The 27,309-nt window shown below is 36.4% G+C and overlaps 1 protein-coding gene across 1 annotated transcript in view; it reads left to right on the top strand.

Moving 5' to 3' along the window:
- LOC140142875 (cullin-1-like) overlaps positions 1–27,309 on the top strand; it is a 51,644-nt gene that overhangs the window by 12,601 nt on the left and 11,734 nt on the right. Inside the window, exons 2-17 of the mRNA XM_072164895.1 lie at positions 6,992–7,446; positions 8,793–8,958; positions 10,856–11,023; positions 12,595–12,645; positions 13,551–13,641; positions 14,877–15,040; positions 15,403–15,565; positions 16,647–16,777; positions 18,230–18,337; positions 18,673–18,828; positions 19,665–19,796; positions 21,864–22,058; positions 22,727–22,858; positions 24,205–24,297; positions 25,152–25,199; positions 26,835–26,902. Coding sequence (XP_072020996.1) covers positions 7,304–7,446; positions 8,793–8,958; positions 10,856–11,023; positions 12,595–12,645; positions 13,551–13,641; positions 14,877–15,040; positions 15,403–15,565; positions 16,647–16,777; positions 18,230–18,337; positions 18,673–18,828; positions 19,665–19,796; positions 21,864–22,058; positions 22,727–22,858; positions 24,205–24,297; positions 25,152–25,199; positions 26,835–26,902 — 2,009 coding nt within the window. The 5' untranslated portion in view covers positions 6,992–7,303. The remainder of the gene's footprint in view (positions 1–6,991; positions 7,447–8,792; positions 8,959–10,855; positions 11,024–12,594; positions 12,646–13,550; positions 13,642–14,876; positions 15,041–15,402; positions 15,566–16,646; positions 16,778–18,229; positions 18,338–18,672; positions 18,829–19,664; positions 19,797–21,863; positions 22,059–22,726; positions 22,859–24,204; positions 24,298–25,151; positions 25,200–26,834; positions 26,903–27,309) is intronic.

Here is a 27,309-nt window from a genome sequence, read left to right as displayed (position 1 = left end):
TAACCGTTTAAACGAACCACAATCCGGTTGATTAACCGTGTAAACGTATGTAAAAACAAAAAAATCTAAAGATTATCATTATTATTTTTTTTTTCAAAGTTTACGGCGACTTTGGAGAAAACACTCCCCCTCTGATAAACGCCCCCTCCAATTTTTCAATGAAAAATTGACAAAAATGATGTGTATCATTTCAGTGTATCAACTACATGTACATGTAGGGGGCAATCTTTTCAAGACCTTTAGGTGGGCCTTTGCCTCTACTTTACACTGACAAGGGTTTTTTTTATGTGCTATGGTTTAGATGATTACATATTTTTGAGGAGAGAGTACTTGTTAACATCATTTCCATGCATACAAGGATTTGCATAGGCTTAAGACTTGCCCCTACTGAAATTTAAATGCCATATTTGGAAATATGGGACATTTTCCTTTCAGCAACTGGTAGGGGCACCAAGCCAATTGCCTTCAGTGCCTCCAGTTATTTTGCAACCTCCACACCATCTGGTGCAACATGGTCAGACGTGCTGCTGTTCTTCTGTCTTGAAGAGAAGACCAATTCAGCTCCTGAAGCATGCCGGAAACGTGGGCCTTCCGCTGATAATTCCCTTACACAAAGCGGGCCGCTTTCTTCTGGACTGATTCAAGGTCTGAAATGTGCTTCTTGGCAAACTCTCAAATTATGAGTCCAAGGCTGTAACCACTGAGCCACCGTGTCCTATGCTGTACATGAATATGGTACCGGTACTCCAAGATTGGTCTTACTATAGAAGTGTATGCCTGCTGTTTGATATTCTCTGGACATTTGTTGAGGTTGCGTTGTAAGAAGTTGAGAGATTTCCGGGCTGTGTCTGCGATTTTATCTGTGGACCCCAGTCTAGCTTTGATACGAGTACCACACCCAGGTACGATAGTTATATATAATTTTTATCTCACGCTTTCCATTGATATAATATTGGTGTGATTTTGAAACTTTGTACTCTGGTAATAGCGAATGCGAGAATTTCCCCACAACCATGTGTGTACTCATAACACAGGCGCAGTTCATGCTTACCACCAGTGTTCGAAATAAGCACTTAATCCTCTTGTCCTTTTGTCCAAAAATCACTAGGGACAACCATATTGAGCTATGTACTTATCCCCTGGACAACCACTATATGGATTCTTTGCACTCAAAAACATGACATATATTTTGGGGACTACCAAAATGTTTTGAGGACAAGCAGAATTCATGCTTTAGTTGTCCTTGGGACAACCTCCATATTTTCCTTATTGCAGACACTGCTTACCACGATCGGCATTCGGGTAATGCGGAAGTAGTAATTGCGTACGCGAGTGATTGTTGTGTGAACGAACGATGACTCGTCAAAAGAGAACTTCCCCTGTGATGCATAAACTGATTTTTTTCCAGTATCGAGAGGCTTGATAAAAATAGTTTCAAATTTTAAATATTACCATCGGCTAAAAGATACACATGTATACAAAGGTGAGTTTTGGCTACAGATGTACATGTATGTATGGTTGTCTGGTGGACAACCAAATCAGTATTTTTGGTTGTTCAGCGACTTTTTTAGTTGTCCCGGGCGAACGGACTTGACCAAAATTTTGAACGCTGCTCACTATCACTGGTTCTCCAAGTTTTCTATAGTGAAACTCTTGGTGTTTTGTCATCTTTAGGTAAGGACAGGGAAAATGCGCCGAAATTTGCGCGTTTTGGGTATAATCGCGCATTATAGATCCGAATTTTAAGATTTTCCCAAAATAACCATTTTTCAAGTGCTCAATTCCAAAAACTTTTCAAAAAGTTTTCACTAAAATCAAAGACTCCATAGAATGATCTACAACACAATCCATGTTTTTTTTAAAAATAGATTGTCGCCAAAAAAACTATATTGTGTGCAAATTCAACGTTAGGGTTCTTGAGTATGCCAAGAATTTGCTCACCGATAGCTAAGGGTATAAATTAACGGTTATTTTTCTAACCGTTTAACGAACCACAATCCGGTTGATTAACCGTGTAACGTATGTAAAAACAAAAAATCTAAAAATTATCATATTTTTTTTTTTTTTTTTTTCAAAGTTTTCGGCGACTTTGGAGAAAACACTCCCCCTCTGATAAACGCCCCCTCCAATTTTTCAATGAAAAATTGACAAAAATGATGTGTATCATTTCAGTGTATCAACTACATGTACATGTAGGGGGCAATCTTTTCAAGACCTTTAGGTGGGCCTTTGCCTCTACTTTACACTGACAAGGTTTTTTTTTTATGTGCTATGGTTTAGATGTTACATATTTTTGAGGAGAGAGTACTTGTTAACATCATTTCCATGCATACAAGGATTTGCATAGGCTTAAGACTTGCCCCTACTGAAATTTAAATGCCATATTTGGAAATATGGGACATTTTCCTTTCAGCAACTGGTAGGGGCACCGAAGCCAATTGCCTTCAGTGCCTCCAGTTATTTTGCAACCTCCACACCATCTGGTGCAACATGGTCAGACGTGCTGCTGTTCTTCTGTCTTGAAGAGAAGGCCAATTCAGCTCCTGAAGCATGCCGGAAACGTGGGCCTTCCGCTGATAATTCCCTTACACAAAGCGGGCCGCTTTCTTCTGGACTGATTCAAGGTCTGAAATGTGCTTCTTGGCAAACTCTCAAATTATGAGTCCAGGCTGTAACCACTGAGCCACTGTGTCCTATGCTGTACATGAATATGGTACCGGTACTCCAAGATTGGTCTTACTATAGAAGTGTATGCCTGCTGTTTGATATTCTCTGGACATTTGTTGAGGTCGCGTTGTAAGAAGTTGAGAGATTTCCGGGCTGTGTCTGCGATTTTATCTGTGGACCCCAGTCTAGCTTTGATACGAGTACCACACCCAGGTACGATAGTTATATATAATTTTATCTCACGCTTTCCATTGATATAATATTGGTGTGATTTTGAAACTTTGTACTCTGGTAATAGCGAATGCGAGAATTTCCCCACAACCATGTGTGTACTCATAACACAGGCGCAGTTCATGCTTACCACCAGTGTTCGAAATAAGCACTTAATCCTCTTGTCCAAAAATCACTAGGGACAACCATATTGAGCTATGTACTTATCCCCTGGACAACCACTATATGGATTCTTTGCACTCAAAAACATGACATATATTTTGGGGACAACCAAAATGTTTTGAGGACAAGCAGAATTCATGCTTTAGTTGTCCTTGGGACAACCTCCATATTTTCCTTATTGCAGACACTGCTTACCACGATCGGCATTCGGGTAATGCGGAAGTAGTAATTGCGTACGCGAGTGATTGTTGTGTGAACAAACGATGACTCGTCAAAAGAGAACTTCCCCCGTGATGCATAAACTGATTTTTTTTTCCAGTATCGAGAGGCTTGATAAAAATAGTTTCAAATTTTAAATATTACCATTGGCTAAAAGATACACATGTATACAAAGGTGAGTTTTGGCTACAGATGTACATGTATGTATGGTTGTCTGGTGGACAACCAAATCAGTATTTTTGGTTGTTCAGCAACTTTTTTAGTTGTCCTGGGCGAACGGACTTGACCAAAATTTTGAACGCTGCTCACTATCACTGGTTCTCCAAGTTTTCTATAGTGAAACTCTTGGTGTTTTGTCATCTTTAGGTAAAAAAAAGAAAAATGCGCCGAAATTTGTGCGTTTTGGGTATAATCGCGCATTATAGATCCGAATTTTAAGATTTTCCCAAAATAACCATTTTTCAAGTGCTCAATTCCAAAAACTTTTCAAAAAGTTTTCACTAAAATCAAAGACTCCATAGAATGATCTACAATGTACAACACAATCCATGTTTTTTTTTTTAAATAGAATAAAAAAAAAAAAAGCAAGAAATTAAAGAAGAAAGTAAAATTAAAAAAAATATTTTTAATTAGGCCCCAAAAAAAAAGGTTTGTCTCAAAGCTCACGAGAAATTTAAAACAAATGCGAAATGCATTTTTTTTTTTTTTTTTTTTTTTATTCCGACTTTTTTCATGGTATTTTGAGAAAAAGTCTGATTTTCGCCGATTTTTCTGGAAAAAGTATAAAAAAATTTTTTTTGAAATATAAAAAATTTCGATTTGTTTTTTGTCAAATCGTGGGATTTTACAAAACGCTGCATAAAGCTTTAATTTGAGACGAACCTTTTTTTTTTTGGCCTTATATATACAAACTTTTTGTGGAGAAGTACAAAGTACCGACGCGGATGCACACATTGTGCCGACTTTGAAGGCACGCAGTCGCATACCTCAGCAGAGACACAGCACTGTGCACTGTTTATGCACTGTATACGCGCACGTTGTCACTTTGTACTTCAGAGTGGACAAATTGTAGTAAGCTGTGACTAGGTCCGGGCTATGGAGGATTCCAACAATATCATCAGCGAAATCCAGGTCATTCAGCATCTAGCTAGTAGCAGGATACCTCCTTGACCGACGTGGCATGGGTAGGTAACAATTCTATCATCAATTCCAGAAGTGGATTTCTTCAGAAGCTAGTCTACTATACAAGTATAGGCTACTATAAAGCCAGCCTGGTTGCTTCTCAGTAAAGGATCAATGTGAGGTTGAATCCGTTTCAGAAGAATTTTGTTCTACACTTTTGCATCAACAGACCACAGTATTTTGTCATGAGAAAGATTTTGCCTTTCTTTGGTAGAGGAATGACTACATAATTTGTAACCCACTGACGTAGTGATGTCACGATCATCAGCGTTGAGAATACTTCCATACAGAATTTGAGAATCATATCCATCATGCTATCCCCTCCTTCCTGAAGTGCTTTGACAGCACTGCCATTATAGCACAGGTCAATGCTGCTGCCTTGTTGGTCTCCATATTACTGTCGAAGCACAAGTTCCAATATCTGTGGTTGAAGGTTTAGCGAACTTCACATTTAAAACGTGGACCACTCTGCAATGAGGGACCGTCCTCGGGTTTCTGGAGGTCTGCAAATGACCGCAAAAATGCATGCATAATGTATTTGCGAAATACATCCTCTATCGTTATGAGATATAATGTCCGCATTAGCTAGGTTAAATTCATATACATAAAAACAGATTTGGACGACCATGTTTTGGAGGCGATTACACAATGGGTTTGTGTGTGGGGGGAGGGGGTTTTTGTGTGTAATTTTTCTTGTTCTTTGCTATAATAAATGCAGCCACTTTTTTAAAAACAAAAAATATAATGAAACATAAAAAGGCCCAGCCCATACATGTAGAACTGTGTATGCTTCCACATACACACAGGTTTTAGAGACAAACCCTTCTGTTTTGGCCTAAGGCTAGACACACTCATGCTTTTCCTGTTGTTTTTTTACAATATATTTTTCATGGCCTGATATTTTTGTACAACATGTACCCCGGTATCCAGAAACCCATTTGTGAAATTGTAGTTACTTGTAAAGTTAGTAAAATATAATGTCATGCACACATTTCTTGTGCAGTGCAGAGTTCGGGTTATATGAACTTTGCTGCAACATAATTGTGTGTGAAATGAGATGATTCACAGTGTAAAGTGATCACAGCAGTGTGATGTGCAGATTGGATGACTTATTTTGTTGATGTCAGATGGGGAAATAATTGCATGTTCTTGAATGGTATAATAATGCTCAAATGAGAGTGGTCATTTTCCACATGATCAAAGGAAATGTAATGATGATATAAATAATAACAGAAGTTTTTAAAGCACAAAATACAAGAATTTAAAAAAAAAAATCAAAATTATTTAATATAGGAAGGACATTACTAGTTTTCAATTATGCAATTCAATATGTCTGATGTGCTTTCCAATAAAAAAATATGTGATAACATCGCTATCAGAGCCCTTAATGAAAATCCTAGTTTTGAGCATACATTGTAGGGGCCTAAATAATCCTTCACTGTATATTAATGATATTTATGTTTTGAGTGGACTGCACTACAAGTAATAGCATGATGCACTAGTAAAAGGGCACAAAATACAACTTTGATGCGGTTGTGCTTGTGCCTGAAGCTAAATGGAGAGTAATGTCATAATATTTATGATATGTATCACAAGAGCCGTTATCCGGTTGATGGCCAGAGTTATAATGAAAAATGTAAATGTGTGGGAAGAAGATGTGAGAAAATTATTGACTTTGAGATACTGTAAACAGTGCACAAATTGCAAGTCATTTATTTTCTAGAGTTAATAAACAAGCTGGCACAAACATAAGTACCGGTATAAGAAATGATGGATTGATATGGATCAGCTGCATATAAAATGTATTTATTCATCGAATATATCCTGTGGAAAAAAGACAGAAATTACAAATTAGACTTTGGTCATCATTTCATGTCATAACATCATGACTAAATATAGGATACTGACTCAAGGTAAACCCAAATTGATCGGTTGCTCTGCATTATCAAGAATAAACAATACTATATAAGGCCAAAAGACTGAATTTTGCAAGGTCTTTTTTATGACAAATGCATGCATTTGACATCATTTTTAAGGATAATAAAAAAATGTTCATGTGTACAGTGTATGTATTATGTCCCTGGGATGTAGGTAGATTTCAATTTTGACTTTTGCTGCTAACATTGGATTTCTGGTTGCAAAGTTATTGGCAGTTTGCTAGCTTTAAAAACAAAGTAACATGATTGTTATTATCAATAACTCAACATCAGCATTAGTCACATTAATATTCATTCCTCCTGCAGCTTGTGTCACAGGTACATTGTATAATTTTGTATTTGACATGTTTTACATGCATGCATGCAACAACAAAAAAAGTATGGCTAATAATGATTGTTTAATATGTGCATTTAACTTTAATGTTATGATATATTTTGACAGATTTCCCTACAAATTTATGCCAATGTGTCACAGTGATGCCTTCTGTGACTGTTAATTTAACACTTGTCAGACATTTGACACATAAGTTGCAAAATTTTGAGAAATTATTGAAACATTATTGCTGATTATTATTCTCTGTGTTTGATTTCAGATTCTTCAAGTATGATGGGAGAAATAATTGACAAATAAGCTTTAAGAGGAGCATTTCATTTCACATCTATATTCTAAATCACCAGTGCTGTATTCAACCAGTGCAGTAGCAGTCCAATTTGACAACCTTTTGATGACAAGGGAGTACTCAGGAACTACTTCAGGACATCACTAACCAGCTCAAAGTCCCCATAGAGTATTAATCAACTTACCATTAACTGGTAAATTTCTGACTGTGCCTCCCTGCGAGAGGGATTCAAAAGCAAAACTGTCTGCCAGCGGTCGTAGAGGCGAGAAACGAGGCACGACAGTCATGTCGCGGGCCCCGAATCGACAGAACCCGCACGGACTCAAGCTGACCAGCTTAGATCAGATTTGGGATGATCTTAAATCTGGGATACAACAGGTGTATTCCAGACAGGGGATGGCAAAGAAGAGATATATGGAACTTTACACGTATCCTTGCTTTGAGTGAATTAGACATATATGTAGCCAGAGAAGTGCTAGATAGTGCCACGCAGCACAACATGGCCACTTTCATATATACTATTGTGCTCTTTGTAAAGTCACCAACTGGTGCATCGCCAGGGCTTGAAGTTCCTGGAGGCCACACAGGCCCTTACCTCCATTGCCCTTAGATTTGGCTTAGTGCCCCACACTTTCAAATTGTTTCTTCAGTACATATTGGCCTTTGTCACTGTGCCCTTTGCTCACCGGCCTTGAAGTGAGGGCCCTTTAAAATTTGAATTTTGAGTCCTGTTCATCACGCCTTGCTATCATAGTTGGGCTACTTCTTGCATGCTTTCTGACAATGGGTCTTCTGAACAAAGTACATTCCATCATTATGCTGGAATTATTCTCCTGATCACACTTTAGGCAAATGACCATCATCTGCATTTTTCCAATTGTGTGAAGTTGAACACAGAAAACACATTTTGTATAATTATATTGAATGTGTTGTAGTGCTATAATGTACCCAGCAATGCTATAGTTTTTGGGCTAGAGATGCTTCAAATTTTACACATACTACCCTGTAGCCCATGACCTTTGACCTCTGGGGTCGAGACTACCCTACGAAATTTTTAGGGGCATGGGCTATCGTTATACCAAGTATGGGCCCTGAGGCTACTTTTAATTCTTAAGCTAGAGGAGGGCAAAGAAGTGGTCTTAAGAAGATGAAGGAGGAGAAGAAGTCGAAGACTAAACACAACAAATACAATATCTATGCCCCGTTGCAAGATTAAAGAATCTAAAAAGTTGGGTGTGACAAAAAATAATTTACAATCAACTATTTTAACCTAATTTGATATTGCAATACACAGGCATGAAAATTTTCCTTTTAAAAGGACCCCCCCAAAAAAAAAAAAATCTGTTTTTATTTCTTTTTAGCCTCTTTTTGAGCATTTTTTCCATATTTTATGTGCCTTTTCCTTTTTTCCCAGAATTTTCGTTTTTTTTCATTGAAATGTATTCTCATGCCTGAATACAACTTCCTATGCCCATAGCAAAGCAGATTTAACATTTTTGATACATTATAATTTGCCAATGAGTGCATTATCATACTAACAATTGCTTACTTTTAGCCAATAAATTTAGACATTGGGGTGTCTTACCCCATATAACCCCCCCATGCTACGATCCTGCAAAAATCTTTGCGAGAATCAATTCATGGATCATCTCCAAAATTCTAGCCCTGAACTATAGAGCTTCAAACTGCTGTCTTTCATTTGTTTTGTATCTTTCTCGAACAGTTACATACTTTCTTTTATTCAGTTCCATTCCTTAATCTGAACCATATTCAGACATGTATATAACTACTGCACAAATGTCCACCAATTACAACAAGCCAGAAACACATCAGCAAAGAAGAAAGGCGGCCCCAGTCAAGGCGGAGCACAGTTTGTAGGGCTGGAGCTATACAAACGGCTCAAAGATTTCCTCAAGACATATTTAGTCAACCTCCTCAAGGTAAGAACTTGCAGATATTGGAATCTAAACCATTTGCAGCAGGGTTCAAATTTGTTAAGTACTTGTTCGTTAGCCGATGAGAGTTGAAAATGCAGCAGGCAAATGAGAAAATTAATGTTGATTGGCTATGCATCTACAATCTACATGTAGTTGAAAACCTGAAGGTAAAATCTCAACTAAATGCATTGAAATCCAGTGGTGAACTGTACCAAAGTTTAACATTTTAACTGTATATCATTGTACAGGGTGTCCCCAAAAAAAGAGGCCCCTCAATGCGCCCTCTTTTTTGCCTATTTCTAAAAAGTTGATCAAATATATTTTGGTATGTAAAGAAACCTTTAATTGTTAGCTTTAATAAACCAAAGCAATTATTTCAATCGGCTCACAACTTTTGAAGATATGCCCTTTTAAAGACAAGTACCTGTTTTTCACTCTGTCCACGGATAGCAAACAGAGTGGTTGGGATGGGTCATGCTGTGGAGTAGCCTGCAAGATCACCAGACCTCACACCACTTGATTTCTTCATTTGTGGCAAAATCCAAGATCTTTGCAAACGTATTACTGCTATATTCGCAAGTATCCGGCTCAAAAGGTTGGTACGCAACGCAATGGATGGACTAGGGCTAAAACCTGTATTCGTCAAGGAGGCAACCAGGTAGAGGGCAGAGCAGCACAGTAAACTCACTTCAAAAGAGCCAAAGACAAACTAAACAGCCCTTTTCAGGGCTACCTTTTATTCCAAAAAGAGAAATGACTTATGTTGTCAATAAAAAGAAAGCAAGAAACAATAAAGTAAGAAACACAATAAAACAAAAAGGCATAAAATAACCGAGAAAAACATAAGTAATTGCAAGTATGAAAAGAAGTCCCATCCCACATCAATTTCGCCCAAATTAATGACACTTAAGGTTATTAATTATTTTAAACTGTTGTGATTTGGTAGTTCACAGCATCTTACGAATGGTAGTGAGCTTTGGCAAAAACTGCATCGCTCAATTCGTAGCGAGCGTGTAGAAGAATTAAAATATCACATATATAGTTTTATAGGTGCTGCGGTTCTTGAGTTACGTTGTAAAGAGGGCTTAAACAACACTTTTGTAAAACGTACATAACTCATTAACAACAATAAATTAAGTAAGTTTGCAAAGTATACGATTTGTAGAATGAACTTTTGCAAAGCATCAAGGTGTTAATTTTCAATAATATATTGATCTAGATATTAAAAATCGATTTTTAGGTTGCTTCGACCAACAATACCTCGTCTACCCTTAACAAAATCCATAACCCATAAGCCCACCTGTAAAGCCCATTCCCTAAAATAAAGTTGTTATTTTATAAAGTTATCATCGAGGAATGTTTTATATTCATACATGGTCTGTGGACAGAGTGAAAAACAGATACATTTCTTTAAAAGGGCATATCTTCAAAAGTTATGAACCGATTGAAATAATTGTTTCAGAGAAAAGAGGGCGCAATGAGGGGCCTCTTTTTTGGGGGACACCCTGTATTTGATATATTACCACCGTTCCTTTAATTAATGTCCTTGTAGTGTGGTCATTGAGTTTCAATGGCTGTGAAGTTCACAGTTCATATTTCTATTTTATGAATTGCAATATCATTTTTAATGGAAAAGGTCCATTTTGACTTTCAGAATACATTAATTTGAAAGTACCACCTTGAAATGCCCCATGGGGCTCTTGAGGTCAAATTAAATACGTCTAATCAAAGCTCATCTTATAAATAGCCATATTAATAAATTGACCAATTCCACATTGTACGTCATTTGATTTCAACAAAACAACAATTACCACCAGCCGTATATTCTAACATTTGAGTACAATAATATTCCCAGTGGCAAGATATCGATGTGTTAACTTTTTTTCTCTTCACTTCTCAGGATGGGTCTGACCTTATGGATGAGAGTGTCCTTGTCTTTTATACCAAGCAATGGGAAGATTATCAATTCTCCAGCAAAGTCCTGGATGGTGTGTGTGCCTATTTGAACCGACATTGGGTCAGAAGGGAATGTGACGAAGGTCGCAAGGGCATCTATGAAATATACTCGGTAGGTTGTCAGAGCACCATAAAATTGAATGTGGAGCCTCTATACTATGATTGGCTCGTAATAGGCGGGAATTGTTCGTTTTTGTTACTGTGCATGTTAATTACATAAGTCCCAACTTACGCTCACATAATTTTACAAATTTAAGTGCGAGTCAATTATGCAATACACTTTGCGTGGGTGCTGCACCCAACTGCATGAATGACATTCAATATCAATGCATGATGTTAGCCTAATGCGAGCTGAGCAATGTATAATAATGAATCACAAGTCAAAACCAAATTGTCAGCCTGCTACGCTAATTGCCCAAGTCATTTTTTGTAATTTTGAGAACAAAGAACAAAACTGGTTCAAGCATGCATCAGTTACATAATCACCCTAATTATTTCGGATTATTCTCTTTCATTATTATCATTTTTTCTTGTGCAAAGATTGGTGAATAATGCATGCTTGAACCATATTTTGAATGTTCTTAAAATTTAAAAAAATGACTTGGGTAAAAAGCATAGCAAGCTGATGAAATGACTCAAAAGCAAGGGTGAAATTACCAGCTTTGCTTCCAGGACTTAGTTTTAGGAAAAATTGAGTCCTGCTTCACCAGAATTTAGTAGGACTCAATTTGGCCTCACCAGGACTTTATTTTCATACGTAATATAAAGTATATGTTCACATGACCAGTGTTGGTCCACATTACCTGTAATAGTACACATGAGTGTATAATGATCTGCTAAAATGCTTTCAAGTTCTTTCGAGTTCAAATTCTAATCTAAATACTTATCATTCAGACTAAATACTCAATATTATGTGAATCTGTTAAACTGGCATTTGTAATGGGCTATTCCAGTTGAAATCCATACGCCCCCTGTTGGAGACATGACCTTGATCTTCCACACAGGAGTGTGAATTTCAAAGGGGTTACTTATATGGGTTACTCCATTTGAAATCTACACCCCATGTTTGGAGAAGGTCATGAATGTCTTCCATGTCCCTGTATATGGATTTCATAGCCCAATTGAGCAGGCACAGTGAAATATTTGGTCACAAACAGCTATATTCAGTTTTGGCAGTAGAAATTGCTTGAAAACATGTAGGCTACTGAAAGATGATTTGTAATGAGGAAGCAAATTTCCTTTTAGGCGTAGTACATGTAGACATGAAAAGGCGATTCTTTTTCCATCTCATTAAATTCTTATCAATTCTGGCAACCTGTCCGGCCGCACAATAATACACACTGGCCACTTAAAAGTTCTGTATGCCAATGAATTGTAGTTCGTATAGGTAAAATAACTAATTCTCGATTAGTGGATGCGTCAGTGCACTTTGTGTAGAATAATGATATCGTGCGACCTACATGACCGAACCTTGACCTTGCCTAGCAACGACCGTGTGATTGGTCAATTCTTAAAAGCTGTGTTTGCGCCACAAGCCCTGGTCTTTGCGAAGTATGCTCGAATGCAAATACTTGTGCGTACCCAAGTTGACTTTCATGATCGAGAATTAGATATTTTCCCTAGAAAGATTTCATGACTATATCTCAATAACTCTATTTATTGTGTCTATTTTCCATCTGATAGTTGGCATTAGTGACATGGAGGGAGCATCTATTCAGGCCTCTAAACAAACAGGTAAGGAAAGCAACTACATCATGGCTTCTCAATTATATAGACCACTTGACATGTGACGTCATTGCCAGGCAGTATGCACTCAAATTATGGCAATACCATTGTTCTTTGCCCTGCAGTGTGCATACGCATCGTAGTTTGCTCAGCGCACATGCATTTTAAACAGCGATCAAATTCGACGGTATCGCATCGCAAAATGCGATGCAATTTCCATCAACTGCTATGCACTTTTCCAAAATGCATAGCTAAAAGTGCTATACTGCTATGCAAACATAGCACAAACTGCGATGCAAAAAAATTGACTGAATTCGAACCCTGATTTTAAATCGCCCACCACATTTCATATAGTACGAGTAAGCCATGAACAGTGTAGCAGTTCAGTAAAGCATATCGATAGACCAGTCCCTCACCTTTGTTGATAAACAATGATGTCAAGTGATCTATATGCTCACACCATGGATGACCAACATAATTTCACAAATTTGTGTTTGAGGGACTAATATACTTGTAAAATACTGTACATTTAAGATGTTCAAAGACCAGCCACAGTTAGTCAGCGGGCCCGATATGGCCGCCTAATGAGCTCCCCTACACTACATGTAGGGGATCTTGCCAAGTACGGACCACATATGGTAAAAGCTGTCATAAGTCTGGTAACTCAGGGGTGAAGTGTTATTCCTGTATTGTATTAAAACTGTCATGTAGCTGGTAAAATGTTTGTGTTTCATGTTCACATGAACCCCATTACCCCTGCAAATTGACAACTTCTTTAAACTTCCTTAAAAACTTTTCACCTAAGACTAAATGAGACTTGGCACCTATCCTTTTTGATTGAAGGAATATCAATCATGAAGACCCTGACTAACAAGCTCATGTTCAACTAATACTCACCTCCCATTATTTTTCAGGTGACCAATGCAGTTTTAAAATTGATAGAGAAAGAAAGACATGGGGAACCTATCAATACTAGATTAGTCAGTGGTGTTATCCAGTGTTATGGTAAGTGTTATTTAATTAAATTCATTAAAAGGATATTACTAGATTAAATTTTGTGTGTTTGACATTGCAAAATGGATTCCTTATGAATTGTTCAGATCACAAAACCATCACAAACATATATTATTAGACCTAGTTATTACTCTCTCAGTATTCCAGAAACATACAGCACTATTTTTTTGGGTTAAAACAATATTACCCTGTTTTTCGGAATGAAATAGAGCTAAATCTTATTCCTTTAGATCTAATAATTTTGGAAAACAGATTTTCTAATTAACCTTTATTGAAATTAACATAAAAAACTAAATTTATGAGCCTATGAGCTCATTGCCTATACTCCAAATTTATAATGCTTAGACTTGTGCAAAGTCTTTGAATTTTGTGACTGCAATTGTAAGAAATTATGCAAAATTGCATGTTTTTGGCACATTTTCAGTCAAATCGCAAAACTATTAAAATTTGATTTTTATTGTCAGTTAGAACTACAAAGAGTAAGACTTGGCTATGTTTCATTTGTCAAAACAGGACAATCCAAAAACATTAGTTTTGCATTTTTCTAGAATAGGGAGTAGGCAATTGTGTGGGATACAGTTGAGTAAATCGCGAGTTGAGAATAAATTACGAATTTATCATACCCAGATGAAACAGAATCTCACAAAAATTCTTTCTGGGGTTATTTTGGTAAATTCTCTTGTAACTTTTTCCGAAATGACGCTCACATTTGACAACTACACAATCTAAAATCATGCAGTGAAGTCACTACGAGGTGAGAAGAACTGTAGTGTCAAAGCCTGGTGTGACTGTTGGCCTGTGTTAAGGGGGTACTACAGTAACTACACCCCTCGATAAATGTTTGCATTTTTCTCAAAAACTAATAATACAGTGGTAACAAAAGTTATGTATATTATAGGGGCAAGGAATCCAATTACTACACTGGAATTTCAGTGACCCAAGACAAGTGGTTTGTTATTTATGATAAGAAATAAGGTACCGATAGCATGTACCTCATTTCCTATCATATATACTGAACTGCTTGTCTTGAGTCACTGAAATTTCAGTGTAGTAATTGATTCTTGCCCCAATAATAATATACATAATTTTATTACCAGTGTGTTATTATTTTTGAGAAAAATGTTACCACAGGGGTGTAGTACCCCCTTAATATCAAAGTGTGCCAATATATTTTACAATGCATCATTATTTACAAATTGATATATCATTTTCCTTTCCTTTTCCAGTTGAACTTGGTCTAAATGAAGATGAGCCTACCAGTAGGGGACCAACACTAACAGTGTACAAGGAATCTTTTGAAAGCCAGTTCTTAGTAGAGACAGAACGCTTCTACACAGCCGAAAGCACAGAGTTCTTACTACAAAATCCAGTCACAGAGTATATGAAGAAGGTCAGTTGAGGCCAAAAGAATGGGGGAAGTTTTAAATGCTTATTTAAAAATCAAGATGCAAATAACTTTATTATTGCAAACTAAATCAAAGGACTGGAATTGAGGAAGAAGGCACAGATTGTGAGTAGTTGCTAATATATATAAAAGAAATAATGAAAACAAAAAAAACCTACACCCAGAACTGTAACTTAGCACCCACCAGCATGCTAGTGGCGGGTATCTTTGCTGCCCCCATGGGTAAAATTTTAACTGACTCCTGTAGTTGGGCTGGCAACTTTGTCAAATTATTGATCCGACAAGCTATCGTCAAAAAAGCAGGTGTGACAATCAATAATCTTACCGTTCTCCTTGTGTATTTACAGGCGGAGCAAAGATTGATGGAGGAGCGGAGAAGGGTTCAAGTGTACCTCCACGAAAGCACCCACGACGAATTGGCCAAGAGATGTGAGAGAGTACTCATAGAAAAACATCTAGAGATATTTCACTCGGAATTCCAAAATCTACTAGATGCCGATAAGAATGAAGGTAGGTCAACTGGTCAAAAGCCAAGTTAGTAGAGTATTATTTAAAACCATGACAGAACTCCATAGTTCCTTACATATATGGTTGGTTTGACAAGAAAGGTTATTATTATGTAGAGAAACAAATATCTTGTCAGATCTGATAGTTACCTGAAATGCTACAGAGCACCAGCTAGAGGAGGAAAAAAATGAATGCAAGTCCAGGATGGTTGGTGAATGGTGATTGTTTCCTCCTGTTGTTTTTTTTATTTAGGCCGTATAAAATTTATGTTTTGGTTCTTGTTCCCTCACTCCTAAATTTCTTGGAGTTGTCAGATTTATTTTAGATTTTTCTTAATTTTGTGACATGATCAAGGGGAATGAGTCCGATGTCGCTAATATTGTTAATGAAATATTGGCAAAACATTGTTCAAATTCTTTTGTTTTAATATTGTTTTCAGCCATTGAAAAAGTGCTTAACTCAGTAACAAGATGTCCAATTTTGATGGGGTTTGCATCAAAATGTAGCATTTGTAAACTGCCAGAAAATGATGTAAAAACCTTCTTATTGAAAATTGCCGACATGTGACTCATTCCCCTTGATCATGTCACATATACTTCAGGAAAACTTGATGCATTTAAATAAGTTTATTAGGGAACATGGATCACTTCCAAGACTTTTTGTGGTACTCTAGGGGTTTATCCCTCATAATCTCACATTTAAAAAAAGAGCCTCCTCTCCTCCAGCACTGTTAGAAAAGACCGAAAACTACTAACAATGGTAATTTTACATTAAAAAACAAACAAACATCCTCCCTCATCAGTTCATGAAAATCCTCTGGACGAGAACCAACACATTAATTTTATTCGGCCTTGTGAAGTTTCAATATGTTAATCTGTACTTCGTGGTTGTTTTCTTCATACATTTATGAAACATCTTGCATTGCTCTTTTCTTCTCTTCAGAGAGGTAATGAAAAAGGAGCATCTTCAGAATAGCGGAGGCCACCCTGAACCATTATCCAAATTCTAAGCACTAACTTCATTAACCTTCAGTTTTTCTCTTGTACTATGTCCTGATTCTTTTTTTGCCTTGTCTTGCCAACAGATTTAGCCAGAATGTATAGTCTTGTATCTAGAATTCCAAATGGCTTAGGTGAACTGATGACACTATTAGAACAGCACATATATAATCAAGGCTTGGATGCCATAGAAAAGTGTGGGGACACTGCAGTCAGTGTAAGTATATATGTGACCTGTTCGGACAAAACCAGGAACAAGTCGCATTTTTGACATTTCATGATTTGAATAATATGCACAGGACGATAAGGTTTAAAATGATACCAAAATTATATACATAGCATCAATACTTTTCAAGATATTATTGATAATTTTGCAAATGATAGCTTGATATATTTGGTCAATTGCTATTCTGAGTAAATAGGCAAATTAGTTTCCTGCTTTACACTGAATTGAATAGGGATTATCATTGTTCAACTGTCAATTATTGATTATATAAACCTCTTTTTAATAAGTACTTTCCAGGTATTTGAAAGTCCACTTAGTTCCAAGGTCAAATACCATGAAATTAAGAATTCCATTATGGGAATGCCATGTTTAAAGGCCTATAACTCAAAAACATGCCTGGCGACTTGTTCCAGGTTTTGTTGGAGCTGGTCACATTTGTGACATGATCTGGTCCATGGAGGCCAAAGGCGGCAATGTTGAAATTGAGATAAAGGCAAAAGTATGGGGTAAAAAACAATAAAATACTTAAGAAAATAGACATTACAAAACTTTATAACTTTAGAACCCAAGTATTCTAGACCTGTGTTGTTTTCAGCATATGATAGCCTAATGTTTGTATAAGGTAATAATTATAGTAACTCAATTTTCAAAAATGCCTCCTTTGGCCTCCATGGACCATATCGTGTCACATATTGCGATTATGGACTTTGCAGAGAAGGGACTTGGGTGGATCTGGCATTATGTTGAATGGTTTGAGCATATGAACTCATTTTGAGTTGCAAGAATTTAACGAGGAGAAAAAAGAATCACAATTTCAAAATGGGGTTATATATGCATGGTCTGGACTTTAAAATGGGGTTGGCCTGTTATAAACAGTGAAGGTCATACTACAGCCTTCAGAGCTCAAGGCTCTGATAGTTTTTCCTGCAATTTTTTTTAGATCTTTTTGACCCACACCCAGTAAGTGTATGAAAGGGTTGAAGTACTTAGAAATTACAAATTTCAATTGCTAAGGCACTGGACTCGTGTGTGACTGTATGAGTCGCGCCCAGTGTGCAGTTTCATGGTAAACATTGAGCTAGTTTGAAATTCCCTGGGATAAGGAATTACTGTTAATTGTGCAGGTTTACTTTTATGAAACTTGTTAAACTGATCCTGGCTTCATTGGTTTTACTAGATGTAGGCTGATAAGAGTACTGCACATGTCTTATATAACTATATCCCAGAATTGATGCTAGAATGGGTTATAGTGTGTCGTGGGCCAATGTGGTCAGCAACTGTCTTTAAAGCAGGATGAACTTAAGAAATCCATTTTGTAAATCCATGGCTCGTTGTTGTTGTTTTTTTTTGGGAGGGGGGAGTGTACTTTTGTTTTGTGATGTTTCATTTGTACAGGGTTTTTGTCAACTCAAGAATAATTTTGATTTTTATATTACTCTGCAGGATCCCAAGATGTATGTGCAGACTATATTGGATGTACATAGAAAATATAATGCCTTGGTGCTCTCTTCTTTCACTAATGATGCCGGCTTTGTGGCTGCTCTGGATAAGGTACGTACCACCAATGGGTACAATTGTATTCAATTTCTTTTATACCCTTGTGGTTATTACACCTATATTGGTACTGGTATGATTACATGCCTCACTATATCGCATATAGTCACCAGCAGAGATATACTTGGAATGTTGTGTCTGACATCACCTTGAGGGCTATGGCAAGTTTGCGCTCAATGGATGCCACACATATGGTGACCCAGAATGGTGATAATTTGTTGAACATAGAGGAAGGACATAACCAGACTACTAAAGCATATAGAAATTGCATATTCATACGTAGTTGTAATAACTAATTATGACTAATCATTATTTGATGTTTTGCATTTCAGGCATGTGGTAGGTTTATCAATAGCAATTCAGTTACAAAGATGGTGAACTCATCAAGTAAATCCCCTGAATTACTGGCCAAGTACTGTGATTCCTTACTGAAGAAGAGCTCGAAGAATCCAGAGGAAGCAGAACTTGAGGATACCCTCAATCAAGTGGTAGGTGCATGCCTCTTAAATCACAGCCATCTTGTAAAAAGTGACCTACCAAAGTTCCCCTGTTTTATGATAAACAGCCACACAAACCAACTTCACAGATCAAATTGAAAATATATTAAAAATGGGGCGGGTGGATTGGAGAATATATCAAAGTGTTGAGCTGTGTTGGAGTGAATTTTGGCTAAATTTTAATGGGTTAGGTTTCTTTCTTAATATTATTAATATAGTATTATATAAAGAATACAAAATTTCAGTCCTCTTTCCTTCTGTGATGTGAGAAATGAGTGAGAATACCGAGATTATCGACATATTACATACTACACATTGTGTTCACCATCCCCAATTCATGCGAGTGCACACGGTATATGGCCTGCATTGTTCATCATTCTTAGTTTTAATTAATATTTGATCGGATCGGTTCTGGAAACGGCTGGCATGGATCGGGATGAGGCTAACACATATTCGGATCGGCCGGCCCGGTGTGCCAATGAAATATCAAATCGGGTGGGATCTTTCCAAATTGTTCAGGACGGGTCAGACCGGGTATGTATTATTTGGGGAATGCCCGGGGTGCCCAGAGTAGACCAAACACACCTACAATCCAGGAAAAAAAAATGTTGGCACACTTGTACTAAAACAATTGAAAAGTGTGCCCTATCAAAATAGTGAGGCGAGTAAAACATGCATGCAATTATGTGAAGCACAGACTCTCCCCTGTATCTTACCCTTCCCCACTCACTTTTCAATGTTGGAGGGTCTCCCGGACCTGCTGACACTATGTTTTTGTAAGATATGCATTAATCAAATTGCTTTTTTCTCTTTTTCTTCCTACGTAGATGGTAGTATTCAAGTATATAGATGACAAAGACGTGTTTCAGAAATTTTACAGTAAAATGCTTGTTAAGAGGCTAGTGCATCATAACTCGCTAGCGATGGCGCGAGAGGCCAGTATGATTTCTAAACTTAAGGTGAGTCTGGTGTAATTTTAGGTTTCAAAAGAGGCTATATTTCACACTAGGTTGAAACATCGAACTACGTCATCCAACGATTCCATTGGCTGAGAGATAATCCTACTGTAACTTGCATAAAATCAATCCTGCCTGAGTAAAGAGGGCACACATAAAACAAATCCTGCTCGCAGAGTAGGCATACCAAACAAACAAAAAGGTATATGAATCGTTGACCATACAATATGAATTGTGCAAAATAATGACAATGAAACTTAGGTATTCTCTTGTATCTTTCCTGGTCCTCATTATCATTATTGTCACTGTTTGAATCTTGATTCAACTTAATAAGGACTTGTTCAATGTCATTGTCACAGACATGAATGTTATCATTCAACCAGTAAGATTTTTTTGACATCAATTATGTGTCTAGCCGCATTTACCTTTTAAATCTTTCCCTGTGACGTTCTCTACTACCTGGTCAAATAATTGCTGAATAGATTATTCCCTGTGACTTTTTCTACTGCCTGCTGGTTAAATAATTGGTGGATAGACATTTTAGATTATTCCCAGTGACATTTTCTACTGCGTGGTCAAATAATTGGTTGATAGCTGTTCGGTTTTTGCTTGTGTTTTACAACATAACCTTCAATATTGGCCCAAATTAATTCCTCCAGATTCAAGTCACAATGGTAAGGAGGCAATCTCACAATTTCATGTCCATGTTTTTGGTCAAAGCATTGTTTCTATATTTTTGATAACATGGGTTATACATCTTAATCAAATTATACAGCTCAGGTTTTTTAGACTTGCGGAATATGAGGTGTTATTTGTTGTGAGCCATTCCTGCAATTCTGATTTCTTGGTATTTGAAGTGGTAGCTTGTGTTGTCCATTATTGAGTCTTTGGGGGAAAACATTGTTTCCCATCCATTCCTAAAATGAGCAGAGTTCATCTCGTTGTTGTAGTCACCAACTGGTGTTGTTTTGTGAGTCCACAAAGCCCTTTTCACTTCCAGCATGGACAATTTTTAAGCGTTGTCCCTTCCTCAAAGGGTTTGGAAAACCGCTGTTTCCTTTATTGTCGACCCAACATTTGCTATTATTGTGGGTTGTTTTGATCCAAGTTTCGTCCAGGTATATGATATTTGATGATTTAGATTGTCTTCTTCTATATATTGGTGATGCTGCAAAACTATTTCAGGTCTTTCAATGAAGAATTTGAAGCCTGTTGATTTTAACAGTTTCACTGAGGTTGGTCGGCCTCCAATAAAGTTAATATCCTCACAGAGAAATGCCAAAAGTGTATCTTAAGTAGGAAATTCCTTTCTTTGATGAACTAATATTCACATAATTGCTTTTTTTTAAGTCATCAATTGTTATCAATGTAATTTGGTGCAGAACTGGTGACAGTTTTGGGGTATCTATAGCTAGAATTCTATACATCGAGACCTTTCATACTGGTAGCAAGCTTCATTCTTTCCATAACATATAACATTACATGTATACGTAAAGGCATGCAACGCCGTGCATAAGTTGTTAGACATGGGCAATAGAATGATTGGCCCTCATGAATATGCAATAATTGGGAGTGTTGGGTGCTATTTGTACCTCTTTAATATATGGTTGTGACTATTTCCAGGTCATCACAGTTACAATAATTGTAAGCAGCATGCTCATGGTGCCTATTTCTGTGTCTCCTTTATTTTGTATGAAGATATTAACAGTATATAATAATATATTATTATTAGTGAAATTACCACATCGTAATACAAATTTGTTTCGTATGGATGGTTTCACCCATCCACACTCGTCAGTTGCAATGTGTAAAATGACAAAGAATATGTCATGAGTTTTGATGCTTGTGCAGAAGAGGAATTAACATAACCAGCGTATCTTAAAGTTTGCGCCCAACACAATACTGGCGTCTTAAGTGCGTATCCATGTCTGGGCCTACTTATTGCTAAACATGCTAAAAGAGCGACTTATTTATAGTTACACAGTAAATGTTTTTTTCTATGCCTGCAGCCACTTGCTGCAGGCATAGACATATATAATAATATATATGTCTCCCATTGTATCCCAACAGCAAGCATGTGGTTTTGAGTACACATCTAAGCTACAGCGTATGTTCCAGGACATTGGGGTGAGCAAAGACCTCAATGAACAGTTCAGATCACACCTGCAAAACACAGAGGCTCTGAACATAGACTTCAGCATACAGGTGTTATGCTCTGGATCATGGCCATTCCAACAGGGATGTACTTTCAACCTACCGAGTGAGGTATGTGCAGTTGAAATATATGAAGGAGCTCTTGTTCTGATAAATCACTTGCATAAAAGTATCCAGATTTCCAACTCAACACTATAGTATTTTCAGTTAAGTAAATTGAATCCTGATGTTGATTGTGATCTGACCCCTTGCTAGTGCTGAACTAAGGCATAATGCAGAAAATTGGAATTACCAGATAGGGTAGAAAAGTAATGAACCAAAGTCCCAGAAACCATATCAAATTTGCAGTAAATCATGGAAAAGTTACCAGACTCATGATGAAAGTCCTGGAAAAAGTCTCAAAATGGGTATCAAATAACGAAATAACTTTGGGAGAAGGACATTGTGTATTTTTTATTAACTTTAGATCCCACATAGAGGCAATTTTCATCCAATTGTCCAGACGAGAACAGTAATAATTTTGTAGTTGGACTGTGAACTGTTTTAGAATTGCTAGTCTGGTTTATGAAAGTGTCAAAGAAGTTTTAAAAGGTTCAGCCTTGAAATCAATACTGGCAATCAATGTGCTTGATTTTGATTAAACTAAATTAGATTAAATTAAATTGAAAACCATGATTTTTAAGGTTAGAGTATCAAGTAGCTCACATGCACACCCATGTGCAAGTTCCACAATGGTATTTATGATATGTATTTATTTGTGTCTGTCCCCATGTGTACAGTTGGAGCGAAGTTATCAGCGCTTTACCACCTTCTATGCAAGTCAGCACAGTGGCAGAAAGCTGATGTGGGTGTTCCAGATGTCCAAGGGTGAACTGGTGACCAATTGCTTCAAGAATAGATACACACTACAGGTATGTGGGGATGGATGGATAAAAGTTAGAGAATAAGCGATAGGAATTTTTATTTTGACTATCCTCTACTGTGTAATAGACGACAGGCAGGTCCAATATTTTGAATAGTGGATGCCGGCGCAGCCAGTATCCACTACAATAAAAATATTGGACCTGCCTGTCGTCTATCATAGGTAGAGGATAAAAATTCCTATCGTTTATTCTCATTCTTAGATAAGCAATTTTTTTAAGCAAAAATTAAGTTACCGTCATAAAAGCTCCCCTTTTTCTAAAATGAACGAAACTTGTTTACAACTTCACATCTTTTGTTGCGTGTACTGCTAGTGAGTGCGAGTATTCCGCTTTGCGTCTATGCATACAGCATAATACATACGCCGCACCTCTATGAGCGTGTTACGTGTTATCAACACTCATGATGACGTGGGGTCGTCTACGGCCTGATAGACGACACCCAAAATCATGCGATTGTCCAATTAGATTATGTGTTGACGTAATAGACCACTCCCACTGACTAAGAATGGTCTATATTCAGCAGGAGTATGTATATTTCATGTCACAGCCCAACAGTTAGTTCTTGGGATTTTTTTAAAAACCTGTGAATAGTGATATAGTTCGTATTCTCAAACTGCATTCAAATAATTTGTGATGGGTGCACTTGAAAGGATACTCAAAATATTTTTGAGTACAAACTTATGACAAGCTTATTTCATATATCATTGAAAATTCAGATAACTCCTTCTCAAAGTGTTACAATAATAATGAAGATTTAAATAAGATTTGTCCATCAAGATGCTCATGTCGCACTTTCATTGCAAAGCAAAGAACCATGTACATTTTAAATGCAATTGAAAGGAATGATGGCTTTTTGTGATCATTTGATTTTGGCTCTCCCCAGTATCAACTGCTCATTCTCGTATGCTAACCATGATTTTGAACTTATTATTAAATTTTTCACATTTAACTATTCCAGTTGAAATCTATACACCCCCATGGAAGATGTGACCTTAATCTAACAGGGGGTGTAGATTTCAAATGGAGTCGCCCATTCAGGTAACCCCATTTGAAATTTACATTCCCTGTGTGGAAGATTTAGGTCATGTCTTCCATAGGGGTATGTGGATTTCAACTGGATTAGCCCATTTATTTCAAATTTGCCATTTTCAAAACCATTTATGGTTTATTATTGCATAATATAATTTTACGTATTCTTTTCAAAAATGTCCAAATCTGAATTTGGATGAATGAAATCATTGATTGTTTCTTTAATTAAGTACATTTAAGTAGATCATTTTCCACTCAAATTTTGTAACCGATTTTGTGTTGTTGTTTTTTTATTTATCGTGCAGGCATCAACATTTCAGATGGCAGTCCTGTTACAGTTCAATACATCCAACTCATACACGATACAACAGTTATTGGACAACACACAAATCAAGCCGGTACAGTACAATTCATTGCAGTATTCTTGTTTTTGTCACAGGAAGCCATAAATTAAAAAGTAACAAAAATAGGAAATCTACTTGTTACATTTAGGTTGGACAAAAATATTTTTGTGTTTCCAATTGCCAGACCGACTATGTCCTCGGACTGCGAATCAAAATGCTAGAACAAAAATATTTATAGGATTCTGGTTTTTCCAACCGACTTAACTTCTGAATGCTGACTTAGACATTATTCTGGGGAAATTCCACAAATATTTTGTGTGAATTGGAAGATGGTTTCATATTTGGTTGTCATTTTGCAATATTGCCTTGGTTTGCTACAATTTGTGATACAGTATTGGAAATATTATTTTCTCAAAAATTTGTAAAAAATTGCAAGGAATTCGCAATTTTACATCAAGTTGTGGAAGTCAAAATATTTATGCAAAATAAATAACCCAATTTTTTGACGGCATATGACCAGAATTCAAAATATGTTTTTGTATTTAAATATTTTGCTGATCAACTAGTCCCAAAACACATGTAACCCGAAACGCATAATAGTTTTGTCCATCCGTGGACTTAAAAGTTTAAAATTGCTCCCCCAAAACAACATGCTCTAACAGGAAATATTTTTGAAGCCTTATATGTGACAATGCACGTGAATTGGCCAATAGAATAGGAATACCAAGATTAATTGATCCTTTCCTTGAATCAACCAGATATGTTATTATTATTATGATATCTCTATTTGATTATGTTAACAAATGACCCTAGTGACGTCACTGCTAACCAAGACTCTGAAAAAAGCAACTTTTTAAGTAAATGCCTAGTTATTTTCTTATTATGTTGTTTTTTTTTTCCATTTATAGGATATTCTGATGCAAGTTGTACAAATTTTGGTCAAGTGCAAGTTACTGGTAAGTAAGCTGGTGGGTCTGTAGGATGATGTGGCATGCACTGATCTGGAAAAAGAATGTGTTTGCTTATGCTCACACTGATGGTGAAAAAAAGAGAAAAAAAAGGGTTTTTAAACATTTACTTCACTTCTAAACTATTTTAAAATATGAATTAAGGGATCTGGAATGAGCGTTTCGACAGTATTTTTTGTGGGACATGAGAGCACATCAGACATATCGAATTGCATTCTGAATACGAAGAATGTCTTTCTGATATAAAATAATTTTCATTTTTTGAAATTCACGATATAATACAAATTTTATGACAAATTTTTGATATATAACAGTCCTCAAAGTAAATTTTATAAATCTAATGATATATTCTTAAAGTGTATGTAGCTGGGAGGAAAAGCCGACGATCAATTGAAAATTTTTACCTTTCATATTGAAGATATGGATTTTTTCCCCAAAAGACCTAATTTTTTTGGTGTTTTGGGAAAAAAATCCATATCTTCAAAAATCAAAATTATTTGATATCAGAAGGACATTCTTCGTATTCAGAATGCAATTCGATATGTCTGATGTACTCGAATGTCCCACAATAAATACTGTCCTTAAGGGGTACTACACCCCTGGCCAATTTTGTGCCTATTTTTGCATTTTTCTCAAAAATTATAGCACATTGGTGACAGGTAAGATATGTATATTACAGGGGCAAAGACTACAACTACTGCACTGAAAATTCAGCAACTCAAGGCAAGTAGTTATTGATTTATTGATCAAATATTGGTTTTCCCGCATTTTAGACTGTAATGTAACTCCACAACTGTTGTCTGTGCTGAAAATTTTTTTCCAGTGCAGTAGTTGTAGTCCTTGCCCCTATAATATACATATCTTACTTGTCACCAATGAGCTATATTTTTCGAGAAAAATGCAAAAATAGGCACAAAATTAGGCAGGGTGTAGTACCCCTTAAGTGATAGAGAAATATCCAAAATCACAGCTATTTAGGTATTTTTGTTTTAATTGAAAAGCTAATTAGGCCTATACTATTGACATATACTAGCTGTTCAACCAACCGGCCCTGTCTTCCAGAGAGAGTCTGAGGACAAGCAAACAGGTTTTTTTTCTTTGCCAGGGAAAAACATAAAAATTAATATAATTCAATATTTATTTCATCTCATCTCATCAATAATATTCAAAAATAATACAATTCACATTATAATGGAATACACGGTGAGGCGTGGACACCACTAAATGCAGAGTGTGATGCCCATAACATAAGGGGTTAGGCTAAGCAAAGCCCGTTATTTTTTACATGTTCCCTATAGAGAGGTTACATACTTTAAGTGTGAAAATGCTGAAAATGTTATATCTTTTCTATTACCCCTTGTTAAAAAGAAAACTTTTCACAGAAAGAAATCGAAGTTGATTCATTTGAAAGGCAACATGCACACAGCATAAGGCACGGTGCGTAGTGCAGAAATTTAATGTGCAAACACAGGCAATGCTTCCGAGTTGAATTTTGAAAGAGTCACACGTCATTGCGATTTGGGTGCTTATAATTATTTAGCCCTATGAACCAATCAAACAATTCATATTTGAATAAAATTAACAATGAAATATTTCTTTGACACACGTTTGCTGTTTTCCTAGGAATGTGACGATACAGAAGAAGAATTGAAGCCTTCATCAGAGCTCAGGTTATTCTTGGGATATAAAAAGTAAGTACATTAATAGTACATTATAAAATGATTGACACATGAGTCATTTTCAAGAAATATTACAAATATAAAATTGATTTCATTTGAAATGTTAAGAATAGCATGCAATTGAAATGGAATACAAGTATTACTTGATCTGTTGATTTTGTTGGAATTTGTCATTGTATTTTGGAGATGATGTCCTTTGAAGCAATTTGATACTACAAATTTGACTCGCAGCACAAAATAAGATGTTCACTGCTTTCAAGATTTATTACACAATGTTACTGTACCAAGCAATACAGGTCATTTTTGTACTTGGTCATAATTTTGTCTTCATTTGTTCAAACAATGTACTACACTGAAATATTCTACTAGGGCTATAAACATGTTAAAATCCAAAATTTGTATTAATTCTTGATCATTTG

The sequence above is a fragment of the Amphiura filiformis genome, chromosome 20 (genome assembly GCF_039555335.1).
Source record: "Amphiura filiformis chromosome 20, Afil_fr2py, whole genome shotgun sequence".
In the NCBI taxonomy this organism is placed as follows: Eukaryota; Metazoa; Echinodermata; class Ophiuroidea; order Amphilepidida; family Amphiuridae; genus Amphiura; species Amphiura filiformis.
This window is presented reverse-complemented; position numbering and strand designations above follow the sequence as displayed.